This window comes from Taeniopygia guttata, chromosome 18, assembly GCF_048771995.1.
Source record: "Taeniopygia guttata chromosome 18, bTaeGut7.mat, whole genome shotgun sequence".
Lineage (NCBI taxonomy): Eukaryota > Metazoa > Chordata > Aves > Passeriformes > Estrildidae > Taeniopygia > Taeniopygia guttata.
In genome coordinates, this window is record NC_133043.1 from 8755038 (window position 1) to 8778238 (window position 23201).

Genomic DNA, 23201 nt, shown 5'->3' on the forward strand with positions numbered 1-23201 from the left:
GAGAATCTAATCACACATCTGCTGTCTTCTAGCAACTGGATCTATTTCAATTGCAGCCACATCAACCTGCAGCAAGGCAAGAAGGGTTCTTGCCTTCTAAAACCAGACCTAAAAGATTTTTTTTTATCTGTATCTCTGATATTCATGTAATCTCTGCTGAATGTGTGTGAGGTCTTTCTGAAGCGGGAAGGGCTTGTCTCGCACCGTGACCACTGGGCAGCACCAGGCTGTGGCTCATAGCTGGAGGAGAGAGTGTTTCTTCTGTCTGCATGGAAAGTGGGGATGCTCCCACTCCCTGTCCAGCCCATGAGACCCAGAGGAACTGAGATGCAGCTCTCAAGGTTACCCCATGTTTGCTAACCTCCACTCCTAAACTCCAAAGCAAAGAGCTGTTCAGCAAAAGTAACTGAGAGAATCCCAAATTTCCCAGGCTCTAGACACCAAGCTCGAAGAGGGTGAGAAAAATCAGGGGTCCCAATGGAAACCAATCTCCATCAAAGAGGAATTTCCTCTGAGGTGACAGTCCTGCCCATGACAACAGTAGGAGGCGTACAGGGAGAGAGGCCCTCACCCTGTTACAGTCCTCCAGGAAGCTGGGGATATCACTGTCTGTTGGCTGGAAGCTGATGAGATCCGAGTGCCCCTCCTCTTCCATCAGCAGAAGCCCCTCCACATCATCTCGGGAAACTGGAGCAGAGAGAAGTAGCATAAACAACAATCACAAACCTGCCTCTGCCACCCCTGTGCCACCCACGTGGGACATGCACGTGGCACTGCAGAAGCCAGGAAACGTGAAGCCTGATTTTCTGGGTTAGCAACACTCAGATCTCCCACTCAGTCATATAAAATGCAGTATTTTTAGATGACTAATCTGTTCAGAGGTAGATATGTGAGCCTAGTCTCTGCTCTTTTGAGACATGATACTTTATCTGTTCTGCTGTCCTTCTAGGGAAAGAGAATAAAGAAATCCCAGCTGAAGAAAATAAAGAGTAATGCACAGGCAAGGGATCTTCAGTGGCTTGACCAGGGCCCCAACAAGAACCAGAAGCACTCATGAGCACATAAATTCATGGCAGCTGGTGCACAGAAGGATGTCTGTTTCCAAAAACTTGGTACTGGCTAGCTAGAAAGGCTATAAATGTAATGTGATGTCACTTACATACACGCACCCCAGGCCCATCCTGAATTTTGTGCTCAAAGCTCTGACAGATCAAGTGTCTGGTTTGGACACAGGAACCTATGAATGGGTTTAAAAGAACCACCCAGGAAACACATGGCATCCAGAGTGGCCAAGGCACAGTTCTCACCCTGATGGAGGTCATCGTGCAGGGAGCCAGCATGGCTGGGGCTGGATGGGGGGATCTCTGAGCCAGGCACATCACCATTGGGTGTTAAGGATATGTGGCAATTCCAGCCAGTCTCCAGACCCATTTTCTCAGCAAACACCTGTGGGTGAGCAGACAAAGGATTTTAGAGTAGCTGCCCAGGCCAGAGCACTGCAGACTGATGCCATACTGGAGCACAGGTACCTTCTGGACTCATTAGTGGGCTGAATCAGATTAACCTTAGATTGCACTGAAGCTAAACTCTCCAGTCAGACAACCAGGGGCCATGCAAGGTCAGGGGGTTCAGCAAAGACAGCTTACCTTGCTTTTGAGCTCATCTTCCAGGGAGAAGTAGACAAAACGAATGCAGGCATTGACCAATCCATCAATGAGGCGGACAATGTCAAGGCGGGCCTGATACTGAGATGAGACCATTCCCATGAAGATCTGTCCACTCAGAGCCTGGATACAGTCTTCCTTCTCCATCACTTCCCCAATCCCTTCTTCAGGCATGCAAACAACACGCAATCCCATTGAGATATGATGGGCCACGTGTGCATCAGACAAAGGACATGTGGTGGGGAGGCCACCAAGGTGACACCCAAGGACACGGTATCCAGACACAGAAATGTGCAGGAACGCAAACACAGGAGGAAAGATGAAGAGACATCCATTTGTCCCAGCATATCCAGTCACAGAAGTGGTTTCAGGACATCCCCACAAAGGAGACCAAGAACACAAGTGGGAAACAGCAAGCGTGAAAAGGAAAAAGATAAAACAGAAGGCAGGGATCAGTCACAAGGAATTTCGGTAGAAAGGTCAAGGATGTGTGCATTTAAAACACATCCTACTGTGCCTAAACACCATGGTAAGTCTAGCTGAGGCACAGTGGCATCAGAACATGAGGGGCTGATGCAAAGGAACTGAATCATGTTCCCTGCAAACACTTCCAAAAAGCCTCTGAAGGCTCTTTGACAGGGTTCCTTCACCATCGCCACATCAGTCTGTGATGAGTGGGAGCTGGATGCAGCATGAAGTGCAAAATAATAAACCACTTCATACAGTTGAAGGTTTGCCACAGGTGGGACTCAAAAGTGTTTTTAAAACAGTCACAACTGTTCCTAGCTGTTGGAAACCCCACTAGTCACATCTTACAGAACGGGAGACCAAGGCAGAAAGAAGTTAAGACTGGTTTTCCAAAAGAGCCTCCTGGATTTATGTAATGGTATGTCCTTCTTTCTCAGTTTCCATTGCTGTTCTGAAGGACATGTACATGTCACATTCATCTAGTGGGAATCAGTTCCTTCAGTACAGCAACAAAATCTATCAAGGAATAGTAGTTGCATAGCACTATACATTTCAATCCTTTGAAAAGCCCATCACATATGATTTCCATAAAATCAGACAAATAGCAAAACAAGTACTGAAATACCCAGAAGTCTTGACTCACTGTAACCTACTTTAGAAACAGACTTCCCACAAGAAGAAGAATTTCTCTGTAAGCTTCAATAACTTAACTAGAAATACCCCTACCAGCTGCCACATCATTACTTCCTCCAAAAACACATCTACTTCAGAAACTCTTCCTTCCAAATTTCCATCTGCTACTCCAAATAACAGTGCTCTTACAGCTCTAGACTGATCAGATCCAGCCCCTGGGCCAGCAGCAGACCTGGCTGCAGGCACACATACCATCTGAGCTCCAGCTGTTCCTGCGGCTGCTCTGTTTGATGGGAGTGGTCCCGGGGAGGTCGCAGCAGGTGAAGATCGCGCTCTGCCCCGGCACCTGCAGCAGCTCGATGCACTTGCCATTGAGCTGGGAGGACAAGGCACAGTGCATCGGCTTGTATGCAAAGGCAGAGCAGTATCCTGACAGGCAGGCTCGCTGGTAGAAATCCAGCACCTTCTTCCTATGTGGAAAAGGGACAAAACAGGCAAAGTTAGCAAAAATGTGCCACATTTCTGACAATACAGAAGTGCTGTAGTTCTATGTATTTGGAAAAATGCCTTCCACAAAAAGTGGTTAGAAAGTCTGAAGAAGCCTTTCCCTACTGCTTCTGCATTCTCCAAGTTGCTGGCACTGCAGGGCAGCAAGAACACATATTCCAACAGGAGCAGTGGTGAATGTTTCTGTTTGCTCATCAGATTGATGGGTATGAACACAGAGCTCTCCAAATTAATATAATTATTAATATAATATGCTCTATATGGCTGCCAGATGACCCCAAGAAAGTTCATTGCATGACAGCAGAAGCTTAATTCATTAGACATAATTTATCTGTAGGGAGATAAACACCAAAGAGGGAACGGACAACTCTGACAACAGGATCTGTGGCAGAGATAGTTGCAGGACCAGACTTTTCTCCTATCCCCTTTCAGAGTCTGGGTCCCAGGAGCTGTATTTAGTCAATATTCAGTCACTGAAATAAGGTAAAGTCCCTTCTCTAAGCTGAATTCACAAAGATAACAAATTAGACTATGCATCAGATTTTTAATATGCTTGTAACGTGATCAATATTCCAAAAAGGATAAGTGGCAGTTTTTTCACACTTGAGGATAAGCAGATTTAGAAGAACAATGTGAAAAGGCAGTGGAACTAAACATTATTGGTCTGCTGTGCTAACAGGAACAGCAATTCAGCCTGTAGATGAAAATGCAGCACACATTGTCAGATACTGTAGCAAGACTCCAAGAGCATGATGCATTGTGAGGACTGGTTCAGGCACAATTGATCATTTTGCATTTCATGTAAGACAACACATTTTTATTGAAAAGCAACAAAAAATTCTCTGCCACCAGCATGACCTGATTATAATTCAGTCCTACTGCACAGTACATTCAGAATCAACTCACAAGAGGACAATATCCCAACAGATACAGTAAGAAGTGGCTGATCTTCCAACTGAATGCTTGTTGCTATCTAATCTCTTACATGCTATGATAACAATTAATTACAAGCAGAGATGGTTCATGTTCATAACCTACTTGAAGCCCTTAAAAAGCTTAACAAGCATCACAAAAAGAATTTTAATAGAGTTACCAGGTTCCCTCCACATTTTATCTGCAGCTCCTGAATGCCCCAAATGGTAAAGCTGCCTACCTGTCAGAGCCAGAGAGGGGGTAGATATCCGTGCCATCCCAAAAGTCAGTGCAGGCCTCAAGAATGATGTCAGCTGTCCCATGAGAAAACATCTGCTCAGTGCCTGAAGTGTAGGAGAACAACGAGTCAGCATCACATATACAGCTCCCAGGAAGAGCATATCACACTAACTGCTCCCTTATTTGTTAAAACTTGAGTGGTCCCACAAAATGCTTTGATGCATTCCAGATATCCCCTTTGCCTCTGCTGAAAGTCTTCAGTTTCCATCAAGAAATTTTTCAGGATTGATGATGCACCTGCAACTTTGTCTAATTGTGGGTTTAAACAAGGCTGTGATAAAATAGGAGCCATGTAGTCCCTTCCTATTCCTTTACCCTGAGTATCAATCATGCTCCTATAAAGGTGGGATAATATCTTGCTTCTGCATCCCACAGAGCAGAAGAAGAGAAATTCCTTTGTGCCTCTTGTCATGAAAGTACAAGCAGTAGTGATGAGCCCACGGGATCAAAGTCTGCCTATGCTGCAAAGTACATTCATTTTTAGGCCAGACGTGGAACTAAAGGGTGAGAGCTATTCTTGAACACTTTTCATTCAAGTAGCAGAGGGTAATTTGACAGTGCGACCTGCCAGATAACAGCCTGTTTCACATTTTCACCCTGAAAATGTGCTAAATCAGGATGGGTCAAAAGTTCAATATAAGAGACTCTAAAAATGTTGTCTTCAGGGAAGAACTGAAAATCAACGGACACCACAACTTGTCCTGGTTTTCTTTCTCCCCCTATTTTAGTTTTTAATTCAGACTCAAAATCTCTTATTCCCTCTTGTAGTCAGAGGTGTCAAAAAGTTTTTCTCAGAGGTGTGTGACATCCCTGATGCAGGTCTCAGACACAGGACACAAGTTCAGGGACAAGTGGCTGTCTCCCCTCCACACCTCCGGCTCCCTCTCATTTTTATCAACCCATTAACATTTCCTGCACGTAGAGTCTCCCTTCCCTCCTCCAGCTGCTCTGTGACTTTGCCCCCAGTAGCTTCAAAGCTGAGCTAATTAAAAAAAAAAAAAAACCCAAAAAAACCACTGCCAAGAAAAATGAGCCCAAAGGCTTCTTGCAGGCATTGTTGCTGACTGCTAATGCTCACACTGGCTGGTGAAACCCAGAGCCAATAATATCCCCTCAACACAAACCAGCCAGGGACGTTCAGGAACACCGGAGGATTTTCCAAAACATAGCAGCTCTCTGCTTTTGCTATAAATAGTCATCACAAGCCAAGTTTATCAGCATAACAAACCTCCAAGATGAATAAGAGCTGTGTATGAAAGAAGGAGCCTGTCTCAGGAACACAAAAGAGCACTTGTGCAGAGCTCTGGTTAATTTTATTGTATAAACACCTAATCCTTCCCACCTTGCTCCTAAGGTCACATAGTCCTCGCTCATAAAGAGGGAACAAGAGATGTTTATCCATGCAAAACCTAAGTCCTGGACACAGAGCAAGAGCTTGCAATGACCACACGTACAGATGTACCCACGTTCATGCCTGTCTGCAACTGCAATCCATTTCCCATTAATTCCCACCAGAATCCCACACCACAGCCCTGCTAAGAGGAAAGTGGCAGTGACTGCAGACACTATAAACTGCAAGAAGTTCACTGAGCTGTCCTTGCCAGTAAAATGAGCTCAGCCTTTTCCCTTCCCAAATCATGAACTCTCAGGCCAAGGTTTCTCTGGCAAAAGGAGGAAAAAACGAATAAATGGGGCGGGGGTATGACCAGCCATTCATGGCTGCTGGGACTCATTGGGAAGAACCAAACTGCTCCAGCTGAGCCCATGAGACAGATCAAAAGGAATGGAGCAGGGCAGCTCCAGCAAAGGAAGACAGAGATGGTATCGAGCCGTTTTCCTCAGCGGAAGACATCGTGAGCACCTCATTTCCATGTGGTTACTATGGATCTGGGATGAACACTGCCAGATGGTGAGACACGTATTTCAATAGAACAGTAAGGGAACATACAGAAAAGCTGCCTCCTATTTCTGCTACAGCTGTAGAATTTATGTATCTTGCTTTGACTGCAGCATGTAATGGAAGTGGGTGGATTCCAAGATTTATCCACAAATAATGTGTGGAGAGAGGTAAGTTATGATCATCTGGTCTGACTTCTGCATAAACAGAGCCATTTGACTTCACCCAATGTTATCTGAACAATCCAGTATTTCTGGTTCTAAAATGGCAGTATTTTAGGAAATTTCAAGGGATAAGACTATTGTGTGAGAGGTGTTCCAATGGTTAACCAAACCCAACTGGCAAAATTCCTCCTAGAATTTACTCTAGACAGCATAATCCAGGTCACACCTATTTGTCTGAGCTCCAGGCTCTAACATAAACCGTTTAAAATTGAGGATAAGGAGTTGAAATGAGGCAACATTAAAGGTTTTTTCTCTACACTAAAAATCTCAGCATCAAAACAATTCCTACTTACAAAGGCAAGATAGTAGCAATCAGAACAAATGAAAAAGCTCCTCCCCAGATACAGAAAAAATTTAAGAAGAAGTGGGTGAGAAAAGACAATTTAACCTGGCAAAACTCTGGCCAGCAAAATGATCATATTTCAGATTCAATATTGAACATATGTCAACTCTAGAAAGCCAAGTTCAGTCAATTTAAGGAATTACAAAGAGACTGAGAGCTCTGACAGGCAAGCTGTTAAATCTTTCTGAGGTGCTTTAAGACCTCAGCCAGATGTACATCCTTTTCATCCTAGCCCATTCCTATGAGAGAAGGAAGGCGTAGAAAGAGTGGAGAAATCTGCATGACTTCAGGTTTATATTCATGGTCACTGTGAGTTTGCATGGGAGTTTTGTGATTTCTTATTAGTATGCAATATAGGAGTGTGTAATGTAATACACTAGACATCTCACAAAGATATTGGTTTATGATTTATCAGAAGGATGAGCATTATTAACTAAAACCCAGAGTGATATTCAGTCCCGTGCAGTATTAGTTTCACTACCATCATGAAGCCTATTAAAAACTCAATAAACCCATACCATACTCTGTACTGCCATTTGTTCACAGAAAACAGGTTTACTATGTGCTATCTAAAATATTTTTTTCTAATTATTTTAATCCTGGAGTGAGTCAAGGCTGGGAAGAATTCCCCACCTCAGAATGCCACAGATGGTCACTGAGGTTTGTTAATCATATCTGCACTGGCCATGGGCAGAACAGGGGCACCACTCCACAGGGACTCCAGACTCTTCCAGCCTGACATTTTCTGGGCTCTCTGAGGAAATCTCCCCCTGTGCCAAGTGGGTGCCCAGAGAAAGAAGCAGCCTTACTGGTAGTGGTGTCCTTCACAAACAGATTAATCATGTGGCTCAGGGGGGGTCTCCTCTTGGTGATGGATGAAAGCTTCCCCAGGATGGTTTCCTTAACCATCTCATCACTTGGCAAGCGGTACAAAGCCAAATAGTTCTCCTGCTTGAAAAGATCTTTAGCACCTGGTGTGAAACCTGAAACATGAACACGAGGAGGAGGAAAATCAGACTCTAATCAATGCAAAAGGAAAGTCCCTTCTGATTCTGTGCCACCCACTTTGCCTGTGATCATTCTGACACCTCCTCAGCAACTGGTAGGTGAGCTGTGCTCACTATTCATCTATGTACATATGGCTCAAGATCTACGATAAAAATAATCAAAAGTGTAGTAATCCAAAGATTAGTAATTACAGTGTTCATGCTCTTGTTTACTGATGAGAGTAATTGTGACATCACAGGAAAGGCACAGAAGTGAGTTCAAGCTTCCAGTTTTTAATCCTAATGTTACCTCTAACCTCTTATTGCCCCTATGCCTCCGTTTTTCCACCTGTAAAATGAGCAGAGGTACACAATTCATCCCCAAACTCCCTGTAAAGCCCTGCTGTAAAGATAGGCTAGATTAATGTCCATCAGCAGGTATTCTTTGTCTCCTGATGAGACTGGCAGACTCATATCAGGAGAATATGAAGCCTAGTCAGGGTTGGCTGGCACCATCCTTGATAACATTTGTTCCTTGGATAGCACTGACAATGTCAGAACTTGCCAAAAGCCGTCTCTTTAATAAACTCTTTTGGCAACCAAACAACAGAGTCAGCTCTGTATTTCCACTTCCTCAGCAAACAGGACTGGGGAAATATTCTCATGCTCTCTAAGGATTAAGTGTCTATTAACAGCTCTGATTTCTTCATGTCTGTTCATCCAGTTCCTCCTCACCTATCAGCCTGGCAAGCTCACAGAGGCCCCAGGGCACATGGACAGGCAGCACAGCATTGTGAGTCTCCTGCAGGGCGATGTTGCAGAGGTGGTCGGAGAAGCGGCACAGCCGCTCGGTCACGCCGGCGTTGCACAGGTTGAGCAGCACGTTCAGGCCCAGAGGCTTGAGGGAATTCAGGTGCATGTGCCAGTTGGAGTCATCAAACTGGATGCAGGAAGGGTTCTGCTGGTCTTGGGACAGGCTGAGCATCTCCAGGTGGTAGTCACAAACAAAGTCCTCAGCCTCACAAGCCAACACCTCGCTGTCTCCAACAACCTGGTCCAACAGGCAGAGAAACTGTAGTTCGTTACAGTGAATACAGCTTGAGCCTAGAATCCTGCAGGGATTAAATTCCCCAACAGTGGGGACTCTATGGGTTTGAGTTTGTGTTATGGCTCCACAAAAGCCTACTTGTGTGCCCCTCCAGTAAGTCTTACCTGAGTATGTTCCTCCTCTCCACCCTCTGTGTCCTTGCTAAAGCTCACATTGGATCCAGAGGGATGTTTGCTTCTGCTGTTTGGCTTTCGGTGGGCAGAGGCCTCAGGAGCCTTTGGAGCGTCACCAGACCAGTTGTTCCTCTCCTGTTCATTGGCCATGTGCACTGTGTCTGCCAGGGGGCCAGAGAGCAAAGCATCTCTTTCATGGGGCTGAGGGAGACCAAGAGAGCAAAGGGTGGTGATTCAGCAGTTGAACACAAGGCACTGCTGATCCACCTGCTGCTTCAGGACTCCTGTAGAAAAGGATCCTCGCTTGCTTCTTCATCTTTAAGCAAAGAATTATGGCACAGGACTTCTCTACAAGGCCCCTCCATAATATCACATTGTGTGTCAGTCAAACTGTGATTGCAGCCAACACATTAAATTATGGGCCAAGGATCACTCACCTCATCTTCCATCTCAGGATGGCAGAAGGACCGTGTGGAAAGTTCATCAGTCAGGTCTTCGTGGCTGTCATGAGGTGGTTCCACCTTCCCACTGAAGAACAGAACAGTCTCTGGGCTGGGGTTTGGCCAGGAAAGAATCCCCTGCTTGTCTACACAGCAGAGCACCTAGAACATCCCACAACACCCCCCAGAAAGCAAAATCTTAGTGAAAACATCTGTGTTCATGCATAGTTGTAAATATCATGACATTAATAAACACATGGGAGGATAGACAAGTCTCTCCTTTATCAACTTCCTCTCTTAATAAACTGCACCTAATAACTCTCCAAGAAATCAAATAACTCCTTGCTCTAATAAGATTGATGGGTTGTTTAACAACAATTTTACTTCAGCATATTACAAAACTAGGCATGAAGACCAAAGGAAGGAAGCAACTATTCAACCTATTTCACTACCTAGAACCTTACCAGGACCTAAAACAGCTGGTTCTTGCACAGGAATAAAGAGGGTAATTTAACCAGAACCAGAGCTGGAAGATACAAACATCCTGTCAGATGTCACAGAGTATCTCAAACCATTGTTTTAGCCTGTAAATTTGCTTGGACATGACAAGACAGTTATAAACTCTTCTACAGAGACAGGTGCCTGAAGGGTTTCTAATTCCAGCACAGTGAACTGATTGCAGTCTGTGCTCAGGGAAGGATAACATGAATGATGCAAATGAAGCATCCTCACAGGGCTCCTCTTTCTGACAACCCAGCAATACTCACAGTGACAGACCCCAGACTGTGGAGCAAGCTGGAAGTGAAGCTCAGAGTTGGGGATTTGCCTTTTAAAACACAGAGGAAGTGGCTCCAGATACAGCGTATCATTTCCTGAGGAGGGAAGCAGAGGACATCAGCCAGTTAGAGACTCATTCAGTGGAAGATGAAGGGAGAGAAGGAAAAAAGGGAGTATGACATTACCTGCTTTCACTTTCAACACAGGGATACACTGTAAGATAAACATCAGTCTCTGTGGGAACCTGTTACCTGATACAGTGCTGGTGTTCTCCAGGGAAAAGCATTTATTCCCCTTTCTACTGATTGCTAACAGTCAGTCTGATTGTTGAATTGAGAATTTACTGAAACTACCCCTTGTCTATCCAAAACCACAGAAATGAATTCTGAAGTGAGTTCATTTTGAGTGAATCAGTTGTCACCTCTTGGTGTTTTTATCCTGAAGTAACTCAGCCCCTTGGATTGTGGAGTTTGAGGCCCCTCAGTTCCCACCACCATACTGCAAATCAGGTAAAGAACGGGGTCCCTGTGGTGAGGTAACTTGTTCAAGGTTACTTACTGAGGCAATGATAGCATCAGAAACAAATCCAAAGTGCCCTGACTACTCCATTTTTGCAAAAGAATTGTAATGGAGCAGAAAGAAGGGGATATTTTGCAAAATTAGGATGTCCAGTTGGAACCCTTCATTTTCTACACAGACATGTTTCAGAGGGAGTCTGGATGGCAGCAATCAATCCAAGCACCAGAGCTGTGTGTTTTCCTCTGGCAATCCTAAAGCCAGCAAAACCATGACTGAGTTACTGCGTTATTTTACTGTTTTGTAGCTGACATTCTGGAATACTGTGACTGCAGAGCACTTCACCCAAAGTTCCTCAAATCATGCTCCCTTGATCCTAATGGTTAGTACAGCAGTAAGCTCAAATGCAAAACAATACAGAGCTATCACCAAGGAAAAAAAAATAAAGTTCTTATTTAAACCAGTTTCTTCTAAGCAAAAATGTTACAAAAGTTAAGAAACAGATCTCCTCAACAAGGTCAGCTAAAATCACTGCCATTTAATATCTGAAAAACATCTCAGCTATATGATGAACTGGCACAGAAAGGCACCAAAATATTCAGCAAAAGAAACACAAGTGTGTGCACCCATGTGCATTCCTCTGAGTTTCTGGGAGCAAGGAGACAGGAATTGATTCTTATCACATCAAGGGATTTTTAATCACTCCTGGAGTCCATCTGCCTCCTTACAGAAAGAGGAAGGTTAACACCAGATAGACAGAGAAGGGTCTTTCCTCTACCACCTGTTTAACCTGGATAATGCAATTTATACAGTGGGCAGAGTAGTTCCTTCCCTAGAAAAAGGGCTCCTGAATGTTCAATTGCCCCAGCTTTGGAAGCACCAGTAATGTGCTTAAGCCTGATAAGAACCTGTAGAGCAGGATCAGCCTTTTAAAAAGCCTGAACATCCCATGGTCCTTCTGCAGTTGGTCTGGGTGCTGACCACCATTCCCTCTGGGTTTTCATTTTGGCTTGAACAAAGTTTTACTGGTACAAGTAAAATACTTCTTTCAGACACACATCATACAAAGTTCATTTTACTTCTAGTCTTGTAGAACAGGACTTGAAAGAGGTACTGTCTCCAGGACAGAAAATGTTGATTTCAAACCATCTGCAATATTCAGAAAAGCCCAACTGGACTGAGTATTGAGGTCACCTCAAACTATAGTCAGAACAGCAGTATTTACATGGAGAGGTGGAGGGGAAAGACATGCAACCTGCATGCACAGCAAATTAAAGCAACAAATGAATGACAATGGACAACTGACACAGTAAAAAGGGTCTAGCAACAAGCAGGAGATCAGAGAGGAAGGGAAAGGATATCATGAAGTTCTGCAATGAAGATGGAGGAAAACAATTCATAATAATAGTACCTGAGAAGATACCATCTCTGTGTAGCTGCTGAGAGTGTCCTCTGAAAACTTAGCAAGCTGCAGCAAGAGAAGAGACCAGTTACTATAATTGTGCTCAGAAATGTGCCATGAGGAACATCCTTCCCACAGGATGTGCCTTCAGGGAGGAGAAAGCAGGAGTCCTGCTCTGTGGGAATCACTGTACCAAGGCAGACCAATAATTCATCAAAGCAATTACATCTTTAATGGACTCTGTTTTTATCTACTTGTGAAGCACAGGCAAAGTGCTTGGTGTTGTACATCACAGAGGAACACAGTCATTACCTAAATGTCTACAGAGAAAATAATAGCAATTAGACCCAGAGGAGGATCTTTCTTGGTGGTTATTTTTAGCTAGAAAGAGCCAGGATTGAGTGATCTGATTTTAACTTATATGGGTCAGTTACAGGAAGACCGGTTGGAAAAGCAGATGCCTGGAACACAATGGACACAGAGGAATGAGGTGATATGAATGGGATGTGGAGAAGAAATGAAAAGAAATTACAGCAGGGCACCACAACGGCACTCTTGGAATTACCCTGAGAAATTCACTAACTCAGAAATTTTGCATCCAGCACAAAGGTATTCCACACTAGATGAAATTTTGAAAAAGTTTAAGTCTATTCATAACCGTAAGTTAACATGGCAATTACATTTATATGTATATGAAACTATAGCCCAAATAATAATGCATATATCTGGCACTTGAAAAAGGATCAGTTTTACAAAGCCAAAAAAAGCCAAGAGAAATATGTCAGAAATCATTTAAACTGAGAACTATGAAGGATAACTAGGAACTGTTTAAGAATATTTTGTTACAATTTTTAAAAGTAACAATCCCTTAGTAAAAATAAGAAACCAGTTTTGAGTGAAAGGAAAATAGTAGTAAGAATTAACATAAAAAATAAGGGAAAGTATACCAGTTGGTAATTAAAACCAGACCACTGCTTGTTAAAGACAGTGAAATTGCAAATGACATTGTAGGCAATGCAGACGTGTTAAATAAATATTGCTATTCCTTATGCAGTGATACAATCATACCATATGATAACTATGAAATATTTTCCATTCCAACACCAGCTACAGAAAGTAATTATGTTTAAATTAGCAAGTCTGGACAATGACTGTTACTGCTGATTTTGCACAAGGCTTGAACTATGGATTAAGTCCCAGTTCAATGGAAGTGGTGCCAATGCCCAAAAAGGGAAGGAGAACCATCCAAGTTACTACAGGACCCCAGACAGACTTTAATTTCAGACAGAATAAAAGAGCAGCTAATATGAGACTAACAAAAGAAGTGAAATAATAAAATCAGTGCCAAACACCACAACTATATGAGCAGCAAATCCCCTCAAACTATTGTGATATCTGTTTTGACAAAATTACAAATTTGTCTGATAAAAGTACTGCTTTTGACATAGACCATTTGATAATTTGACTTGATTCTAAATGCTTGACTAGTTTTCTAATGAAAATACCGAAGTAATAGGACTCATGTTAGATATATTAGAAATAGACTATCTCTAAATGGAAGAGAAACAGAAATTATTTGCAATAATGTGTTACTAGCTCAAGCAGGGACAAACCTGGGTACTTTGTTAATAACCTGAGAGAAAATTAAAAACAACATATTACAGATAGAGACTGTAAAGGATGCAAAGTTTAGGGCAGGGTGCAATGTAAAGAGTACAGACCACTGTCACAGAACAATATGGAATGCTTGGGCAGGATGCAAAAATGGGCACAAAACTAAGGCTGTGTATTTAGGTGCAAAAATGGAGGTTGGATTTACAGGATGAGGATTCTCAGAAAGCAGTAACTGCAGCTGAACAAAGCCTGGCCTTTTAAATCAGTGGCTGAAAGATCTAATGGGATCCTTTGTTGTACAAACAAGGGAACACAGAGCAGAAAGTCCAAATTATTCTGAAATTTATCAAAAGCTATTACTGGAATATTTTATGGGGTTTGAGATTCATAACCTTACAGTGATCTTGAAACAGTGGAGAAAGCTAAAAGGAATGCCAAGAGAAAGCTGAGAGGTTTGGAAAATATGCTTATAGTGCCTCAAGGTGCTTGAAATGTTTACTTAACTAGAGATGGTAAAAAGGAATATGAGTAGTTACAACAGACCAGAATTTTGATTGACGTGCTCTTTGCTCCAAAATCTAGGAGACAAAAGATGTAAATTTTCCAAGGACTGGAAATCAGATACTGCAGAAATTCCCACTAACACAGCATGTCCATTTTTAGCAGTGAAGGTAAATAATTACTGAGACAACCTATCAAAGGCACTACAAAAGTTTTCAAAGCAACAGCAAATTCCTTTCTAAAAGGAATGTTGCTGCAGTCCGACTGTAGTAATGAAACTTGGGGCTTGTGTAGGGGGGCACTGGTTTGTGTCCTTTCCACCAGTCACAACAGTCACCTCTGGCCTTGAAAAATTGGGAATCAAACAGCTTGAACTTGGTAGGAAGGGGAAGAAGGTGGAGAAATGGCCAAGTTGCCACCAAGCAGGCCAAGTGATTGGAGAGGAGAAGAGTCTTACCTGCTACATTTTGAACAGAGAAGAGAGAAGGAAGAAGGGAAATAGGGAGGCCAAATGACTGCCTTGGTCAGGGGGGAAGTGACCAAGGCACGTCACAGCAGCTGCTCTGCAGCAGCAAGGATGGAGGATCATGTCTGAGATGCCACAGAAAGAGCTGGCTGGACAGACAGAGTTGCCTGGACAAGAAAAAGGAGAAGACAGGAAAGGAAAAAAAGGAAGGTGCAAGTAGGAGTGACAGGACAAATGGGAATGTTGAGAATGATGAAGCAAGGAAGCCAAGGAGCTCTGGCTCATTCCAGCTGAACTGCAAATTGTGATGGGAAAGAGGGAGGTTTCAAAAGTACAAACCAAGTGAAGCTGAGCATGGGTAGGAAAGGTAAAGTGGTGAAAACACTGAGAAGAGATTCTAAAGGTGCAAATGCTACTAAGGGATGTAATGTGACCTTCCTCCCAGGACATGGGCAGCTTAGTCATGTTCAACTAGAGACAAAAGAATAGAAAATACAGACCCAGGGCCACAGAGGCCAAGGAAGGACAAGAAGGAGAGAGAAACTCCATCCAAGTAAGAGAAATCAGAAAAGAAGACAAACATAGCTCAGTGCACCTCACCAGCACTGCCACCAGGACAAAAGAAGGGACACACAACAGCACATCCAACTCAGGACCATATCCCATCCGACCACCAAACTCCACTCCCCAAACCAGCACAACCACCAGAAACTGCTCTTCCTCCCTGACCTACTCAAAGGCCACGCCTGCAAACAAAGCCCCAGACGCTCAGGAAAGGATTGTTCAGCCCACAGGGCATTGCAGAGGATATGATGTATCTCATTCCTTCTCAGTGGCTACACATTGCCCAGTTACAGCCACCCCACGGCATTTATTTCCATGTTGACCCCTCTGACAAACTCTGACAGAAAACACACGCCTTGAAGAGTTTTATGGCATCACCAGAGCTTCCTACCACCTTGGGATATCTGTAGAGAGGTTGAAAAAATTAAAGCATCTGTTCAAGAAGTAATATTGTACTCCAGGGAGAGGGGAGAACAGCTGGGACAACCAAAGATCCAAGGTTTTACAGTTATGTGGACACATCTTCTGAATTCTCACTTCACAGAGCCTTTTCATCTCCTGCCCTTGTCTCTGCAAGGGTTTCAGGTGGAGAAAAACCTACCAGTGAGGTGGAGGAGGCCTTGCTCATCTGGGCCAACACTCTGGCTTCTCCAAAGGCTGTAGCAAGAATCCACAGGACAGGAAAGAGCAACGGAAGGATGGGTAAGACACCATTCACCTGGAAAAAAACAACCTGTGATCCACAACAAGCACGGACAACAAGAAGTCAGAACCTCTCACATGACACCTTCTCCACCACACTGAGAAGATAGGGATAAAAGGCCAGGGCAAGAAGGATGGGGACAGAAGCAGTGCCAAACAGTGCACACCTTAGTGGGGGTTTAATGAAGGAACCATGAATCAATCACACCAACTTGCAACTGATTTTCCTGCCGAATTTGGCGTAAACACCAATGAGTTTAAAGGCAAAAACATTTTTACTGCCTTTGATAGGTTGTCTCTCCTTTACCTGCAGCTGAAGAAGAGTGTACTGCCAGGAAGCAATTCCAGGAGCTTGGAAAATGAAGCGCACAGCATTTGTAATCAGGAATCCAGCCTGCAATTCAGAGATGACACTGTCACCTAACTACTGGCACTTGCAGGGAAGGTGTTTTCAGTGCCTTGTAAAGTTCTCAGCCCTGAGGAAAGTATGAAAAATACATTTTTGATCTGCTGCTGCAGTTCCTCCCTCCACTCTCATGGTTATGTGGCTCAGCATCTCTGAACTGCTGAAGGTACACACAGAGCCAGCTGCATGAGTGAGCCTGGCCACAACTTCCTGTTCATGGCTGCAGTTCTTCACATTTACTGACAAAACATGGCTATTCTCAAGGCCAATGGCTTGGAATGAGACTTACCAGCACGATAGGGACAGCGTATTTCAGCATCACTGACTGTACAGTGAACCTCTCATTATCCAGGGCTGTCACAGGCCGTGATAGAGCCATTTCCAGGCACCACCTAAAAAACAGAAAACAGCTGGAAATTTCAGCAACCAAGACCCTTCACTTTCCTTGGATATAAACTTTCTAGCAGACCTAATTAGAACACTGTGCTCAGCCTATGCTATGAGGGAGGGCTGTTGAAAGAGAAGCCAACATCTACAATAAAAGTGTGGCACTTGCCAGGGTAAATTTGCAGTATTGCCAAGCAAACTTCTCAGGTCTCCTCACCTGCTTAGCAGGAAGGCAGAAACAAGGACACAGACAGCTGGGTAGGCACTGTGCCCTGCATTTAACCCACCTGACATTATCAATTATTGGGGTCTTCAACACACGGAAGAGACGATAGATCTGAGGATTCTGAGGTCCCTTCTTCACTTCTCCCCTTGGGGAGGGAGGGGGTGAGAAGGGTGGAAATAGATCTCCAGGCTCCAGAACTATGTGCTCATCATCCTAGAAGAAAGGTCAGAGAGTCCAAAGGCTTGTATTCAAGCACATCTGGTTATTTAGTAATTTAGCAAATTGGCATTTTGAGTGAAACTTAAAATTTAAACCACCAGAGGTAAATTTCAAGCTTTAAACTTTTTCCAACCTTCTTCAAGCAGTAAAATCTTTGTACAGATCTTGTAAGTGAGTAGTTAATTAACTTCTACACCAGGTATTTTTTATTGCCTTCTTTTATAATAGATCAGTAGTAAGAAGAAGGTCAAAGCAGACAAACTTTATTTTTGCACACATAAAGCAGGATAAAGGACAAGGTTTGTATGTCATATTATCCTACTGGATAATACTCCACTTATATTTAGCAGCACATTACATTTTCCCCTTGACCTGAGAGAGGAGGATGCTTTTGTATAACATTAGTGTCTCCTGTCCAGTGGGTTTGGGAGTTCATGGAGAAGATGCAGCCTGGCTAACTATGTCCTGTCCTTGACTGAACTGGAATTTCAAGCTATTTTCAAGGTCAGAAGAAACCAAACACTCCAATAATTTGTACTCTGGGAATTAGAGTATTAGCAAGAAAAAAAAAAAATGTTACGGGCCAGGGAAATTAGACAAGCAAGTTACCTTAATCCCTCTCAGAGAAGCAAATGATTCCTGGCCTGGCCTCAAAGCCACAACATCTCCTTCTACCAAGAGGCTCACGGGCAGGTTGACAAGATGCCCATCCCTGTAGGCCCAGTGAAGGGACCAGGATGGGGCATAAGGCATGTGAAGGTCAGGGTACATGGAGTCTGGCCATTTCACCTCTTTGCCAAGTGTATCTGAAAGCACAAAGTGTGAAAGAATGAAGTGGTAGCAATTCTGGATTTACATCCTGTAGCAGCTGTAAGTCCCCTAATGCTAAGCTCAGCCCATTCCCATGATCTTTTATCATCTCTCTCTTCCTCCTTGATGGCTTTTCCCTTCTCTCTCCACTCAGTATGAACAGGTAAACAGTCATTTAAAAACCTGTACAACAGAAATGCTAAAGGCTGTCCTTAAAACTGAAAAGAACTGCCCCCCCAGGTCCCAGAGCCCCCGTTGAGACGATGCTCATGCACAGAAATTTATTTCCTTCTGCTCTGTGTTGTGGTACAACCCCATGTGTTCTCCCCTCCTCATCTGCTGCAAGGCAGATATTTTTATAAGGATATGAGGATTTGAATTACTCCAAAGCACAGCCATAACAGACGCCCACCTGCTAACACACAGCTTGGAAGCACATGGCCACATGACAGCTCAAAATAACTATTTTACAGGACAGGCATGAGGAGAACACACCTCCCACAGCCTGTTTTTGTGCAACAAGGAGGAAGGTTAGCAAGCTTAATTAGAAATGCATGTGATCAGGTCTGGGGAAAGATTCAATGGGAGGAAAACACAAGTGCAAATGGGACAGGTGAAGGAGACCTCACCATTTATCTTATCAACGATGGTCTGAAGCCTCCTCTCCACCTCTCTGCACTTCAGCCTCTCTTGACGCCCGATCATGAGGAGATCCAAGAGGAGCAGGAGGAAGAGTGCCAGTGCATTGACTATCTCAGCACCTTGGCTTCACACAGCAAAACAGGAGGAAGCAGAATGCACATGAAGTTTGAGTAAACAAGCAGAATACACTGCCAGACGCCCACAGAGATAAACACACAACTGCCTGGTTGTTTATTCCCACAGCTCACAGATTTATGGCTCAAAAAGAAACGCATGATCACACTTCTTTAGGATAAAGACACCAGAGAGGTCTGAAAGGACCCATCTCAATTAAAAAATACTTTACAAATATGGCCAATGCATGTATAGCACATTAACTTCTCCCACGAGCCACTAATTTCTCCAGTTTCAAAATACTTCCTAACTATCATAATGCCTTAGGAGTCTTAAAGATCTAGGAATGGTGTAAAAAAAAAAACCCTCAGTCTCTCCTATTAGAAGTAGAATTAAGTTGGTTGCTGTTCTGTGAAAGGGATTGATAGGAAATTACCAGTGTGAGTATGCTGACATCTAGGTATCTAGATAGAATGAGGGACAACATTCATGTCAATCACAGACAGTTCTAAGATTATATAAAACCACCACCCTGCTTCAGTTAAGTAGCACAGGAAGCTTTGCTCACCTCCCCTGTGGCTGGCTCCCATAGCAGCACAGCAGCAACAGCACTGCCAGCAGCATCAGAGATGCACCAGGCCAGTGGAAGCAGGAGCAGCGGTTGCCATGGTACAGGAAACTGCTCCTCCACACCTCCTGCAAAGGGAGAGCAGCAGACAGTCAGCACTCATGGAATACAGAGCCAGACATTTGGAAAAGCAGAGTGAGAAAGGGTGAAGACAGCAGCTGGTGCTCCAGGGGAGAACAGAACTTTGCAAAACCCCTGAACATGATACAGAGCATCCCAGATCCATCGTGTGAATCCTTCAGCACCAATGGATATTCAGCTGGTGAGTCTGGGTGAACACTCTCTGCTTTTCTCTTGACTGGAAGAATGAAAAGGCATCTGTGCCAGGCTGTCCCATTGTCACTAACCAACTAAGGAACACTTTTAAGCACTGTGCATAAACACTGGCACTTTGTATTCAACACACATTCCAGCAAATGTGGTGGACAAGGGGAGACTGTTGAGCTTCACAGCTCTTTTATCTCCACCTGAGATGGACCCTCTAAGGTCACTGCCCTTAGTGGCTCTTGAAGTCCTGAGATCCTTCACAGGCAAGAGTCATCTTCCAATAGAGCTTTAGCATCCAGGAGAGAAGTGCTCACAGAAACTCACCCTTAGATTCCTTGCTTTTCCCAAGGACTTCAGCAGTTCTACCCCTGGACACTCTGGGGGCGGAATGCAGCCAACTTCTGTTTAGCCCTCATCTTTGAGAAGGGAAGACCAAGTGCCCAACTTGTGCTGTTTGGTGCCTCACCTTCCATGAAGACCCTTTTTTCCGTTCCTTCTGATGCCCCTCCAGCAGAGCTGACAATTGGTCTCTCAGGATTGTGAGGGCTTTCTTTGTGGTAAGGCCCAAACTTGAGGTCATCTCATCCTGAAGTGCCAGAAAAATAAACTGGTTAGTGCTTCCCTATTTTCCTTTTAGGCTTTTTCCTGGTGGCTGACAGAGCATGTGACTGTGAATGCCCTGCACTCATCACCACCAGCCTGATTCTCCATTTTCCTGAAATCATCTTCCCTCCTGTGAACTTTAGACTGCAGGCTGGAATTAGAGCACTTAGATAGTATCAAGTAAACAAACAGGTCCTGACTGTGCTGATAAATACTTTATCAATGCACAATACCAAGTCATTTCTGTGAAACAAGATCTAATCAGTAGAGGCTGAGGACAATACAAACAGAGGTTATGCAGGCTTGAACTGGTATCAGCTTGTAGAGACACCAGAACACAGTTATGGTACAGGATGATACAGGGTGAATTTTGCTAACAATAGTAAAAACTAAGTAGTAGAATATCCACAATTCAAAACAAGAGTGGTGTAATTTCCACAACTGCTTGCTACAGATTTTTGTTTGTGAGTCCTGCCTCTGTGGCTACTTTGATGCAGAAGCTCCCAGATTTAAATGCTAGGCCACAGATCAGTTCAGGACCAGACATGACCCTGCCATCAACTCCTCCTTTTACAAGAGCAAACACTGGAGTTTTAAGTGCTGAACTGCAAAGGAGACGTTTGGACTTGCAGGAAGCACAGAGTTCACAGCACTGCTCCCTCAGTGCTAATCAAAGGCAGCAGTCCCAAAGGACTCATCCCAGGAGTGTGCCATATGGAAAACGCTGCCATAAGATGCTGGTAACAACAAAGTGGGGTAAACACTTGCATTTCTGGGCAGAAGCATGAGCACTTTCTTTCAAATCTCAGATTGCAGTGAGGTCCTGTGGGCACCAGATCACTGACAGCAAATCAACAGGGAAGAACAGGCAGGTGTCATGAGAGGGCTACAGCAGGGAACTGCTAAATAAAGGTTCTCATAGGCATTTCATGTTTTAATACAAACACATTGAGCATGTACAGCACACAGGCTATCCTGCATATAGAAATGTTCATGTGTGTCATACTGCACCCAGAGTACAGAACTACTGAACACAAACAGGCAGGAAGTTTGTCCCTCCTGTGCCCAGCAGTGTGACACAGCCCAGAGCTCAGGCAGGAGCTGCAGCTCTTCCTGCTCTCATAGCCCTTCCCAGCCCTACCAAACCCACCGTGGTCTCAAACTGCAGCAGTTCTGCTCCTCAGGAGCTGCTTGCACACACCCAGCTCTGCAAGTGCAGCTTGGCTCTGAACTGTTCTTCCTGTTCCTCAACTGCATGGTTTCGTGATGAACATTTACTGGAAACTAATCTTGGACTTCAGACTCATTTGCATTGATGGTCCAATCCAAAACTGTAACAGTGTTGAGGAATAGAATATAAATTCTCTTTCAAATACCATCTACCACACACACTCTCCCCACCTATCAGAGATAATCTGAAACAGCAAATTCTGTCCAGGCAGAGTCCAGCAATGCTGCTTTAGCTGCACTTTCACAGAACTAAAAATAATCCTGCTGCAGTTTTCATCCTCTGTGTCAGTTTTAAGAATAGAGGAAGCAGTTTTGTGTTGTTCTTGGAAGCAGCCCAGGTAACATCAGCATAGAACTAAACATAGGAGTGTCTCAAAGACTCCCAGAGGAGAAGATGGCAGTGGAGCTGGCACCAGCCATGCTGCTGCACCACAGAGTGCTGCAAACAGGAGTGTCTGAGAACACCACTGAGCAAGGCACAATCAGGCTTCTCTCTCTTGTCTGACTGCTGCCTGTCTGGGGCACAGCAAGGCACCCACAGATGTATAAATCCTCTCCAACATGGGGAAAGCAGACAGATAAATAAAACACACAGAATGAAAGGCAGCAAAAATAATAGGGACTTGAACTGAAAAGTAAAGTCTGCTTAGACACTGAGCTGGTTCCAACGGACTCATCAAGAACCTGGAAGGAGAAACTGCCACTGCACAGGCACTGCAGGCAGCGAGCACAAAAAGGCAGCAAACCCAGAGGTAATCTAAAAAGGTTCCTGAAACACTTGCACACCTGCTCCAGACTTTACACAGGAGTTACCGGTTTGGCACAGTGTCAGTCAAGATAAGGGCAGCCACAAAGGAACGTGGCTGTAGCAGGTCACAAAGGACAAGTGCAGTGTGGCAGGCTGGGGAAGAGGAAGGGCAGGAATTGTTAAACACCCATCCTGACACTTGGAACATGGAGTATTTGGAAAAGGAGGAAGAGCCAGTCTGGTAAACAAACACTGTAATACTGAGTGAGGGTAGGGGGGGCACTGGGGTAACCTGCTGTGGGTGAGCACCAAGGGAAAGAGCCTGGGACCCAAATGAAAGGGACAGGCAAGAACAGACACCATGAGCTCCTGGCAAGGGGCAGCTCCAGGTTTTCGAAACGATGCCCTGCTAAGTCATCAACTGCTAATAAGGCATTTTGCAAATGCCCTTAAGTAAACCTTTCCAGCCTTTCATCAGCTGCAAGTGCTCTTCCTGCCACAAACCAGGAAGTGAGCACCCCAGGGTGAAGAAGCCGTTCACAGGAGGTGTCAGTTCATTAATAAAAAACCTCAACATTCACATCTTTGCTTTGGAAAGTTACACTCAAAGAGAGAGCTGCTAATTTTCCGGTCCAAACAGAAACAGCAAGACACCTTTCCACCCAGCTGCCTTAGCATAGGGCTTCCTCTGAAGAACAACAAAGAAAGAGCAGGCAGTAAATTCCAGTTTACAGTGAAAGCAAACCCCTGATGGGTATCAGAAGGCATTTTAAAAGGCTGTACT

The 23201-nt window shown here is 44.2% G+C and overlaps 1 protein-coding gene across 7 annotated transcripts in view; it reads right to left on the bottom strand.

Annotated features, from left to right (window-relative positions):
- TMEM94 (transmembrane protein 94) overlaps nt 1–23201 on the bottom strand; it is a 49282-nt gene that overhangs the window by 10221 nt on the left and 15860 nt on the right. For 3 of the 7 annotated variants that reach the window (XM_030287258.4, XM_030287256.4, XM_012578620.5), the window contains 19 exons: nt 20303–20422; nt 19510–19637; nt 18815–18951; nt 17985–18181; nt 17218–17369; nt 16833–16935; nt 16445–16531; nt 16037–16153; nt 12300–12356; nt 10363–10467; nt 9593–9757; nt 9147–9356; nt 8670–8985; nt 7758–7931; nt 4426–4528; nt 3018–3235; nt 1647–1828; nt 1308–1446; nt 572–687 (listed from right to left, as the gene is read on the bottom strand). In XM_030287258.4, the coding sequence (XP_030143118.4) occupies nt 572–687; nt 1308–1446; nt 1647–1828; nt 3018–3235; nt 4426–4528; nt 7758–7931; nt 8670–8985; nt 9147–9356; nt 9593–9757; nt 10363–10467; nt 12300–12356; nt 16037–16153; nt 16445–16531; nt 16833–16935; nt 17218–17369; nt 17985–18181; nt 18815–18951; nt 19510–19637; nt 20303–20422 (2826 nt within the window). The remainder of the gene's footprint in view (nt 1–571; nt 688–1307; nt 1447–1646; nt 1829–3017; nt 3236–4425; nt 4529–7757; nt 7932–8669; nt 8986–9146; nt 9357–9592; nt 9758–10362; nt 10468–12299; nt 12357–16036; nt 16154–16444; nt 16532–16832; nt 16936–17217; nt 17370–17984; nt 18182–18814; nt 18952–19509; nt 19638–20302; nt 20423–23201) is intronic. The other 4 variants (XM_072937064.1, XM_072937065.1, XM_041719880.2 and 1 more) reach the window with 2 other exon arrangements.